Raw genomic sequence first — 435 nt, 5'->3', positions numbered from 1 at the left:
CACGAGGCCCCAGGGCAGGGTCCCAGCAGCACCCATGGGTGCTCCCTGGCCCCGGGGTCCCACCTCCTGCATCTTGTTCTCGTCGCTGTTCATGATGCGGATGCGCAGAACCAGCTTCTCCGCGTTGTCGTCGTTGAAGATGCAGTTGAGGTCGTCGCCGAACCCTGGACCAGGGGACACCCGGGGGGCTCGTGGGGCTCAGGTGGCAGCGAGGGGACCCCCCAAGGTCCATAAAGTCACCCCAGATGCCCTCGACGTCCATCCAGGACCCCCCAAAAGATCCAACAAACCCCTCAATGTTCATCCAGGACCTCCAAGTCTTCCCTGGTGCCCTCCAGGCTCAACCAGGACCACCCAAAGCTTCACAAACCCCCTTGCAGATGCCCTCAAACCATCCCAAACCCCCCTCAGATGCCCCCAAACCCCCCTCAAATA

The 435-nt window shown here is 62.1% G+C and overlaps 1 protein-coding gene across 1 annotated transcript in view; it reads right to left on the bottom strand.

Annotated features, from left to right (window-relative positions):
• POLR2A (polymerase (RNA) II (DNA directed) polypeptide A, 220kDa) overlaps window positions 1-435 on the bottom strand; it is a gene marked incomplete at both ends in the record, with an annotated part of 8,780 nt that overhangs the window by 1,289 nt on the left and 7,056 nt on the right. The window contains 2 exons of the mRNA XM_010023149.1: window positions 64-164; window positions 241-332. Of these exons, the coding sequence (XP_010021451.1) occupies window positions 64-164; window positions 241-332 (193 nt within the window). The remainder of the gene's footprint in view (window positions 1-63; window positions 165-240; window positions 333-435) is intronic.

The sequence above is a fragment of the Nestor notabilis genome, unplaced genomic scaffold (genome assembly GCF_000696875.1).
Source record: "Nestor notabilis isolate BGI_N333 unplaced genomic scaffold, ASM69687v1 scaffold9211, whole genome shotgun sequence".
NCBI classification, from domain to species: domain Eukaryota; kingdom Metazoa; phylum Chordata; class Aves; order Psittaciformes; family Psittacidae; genus Nestor; species Nestor notabilis.
This window is presented reverse-complemented; position numbering and strand designations above follow the sequence as displayed.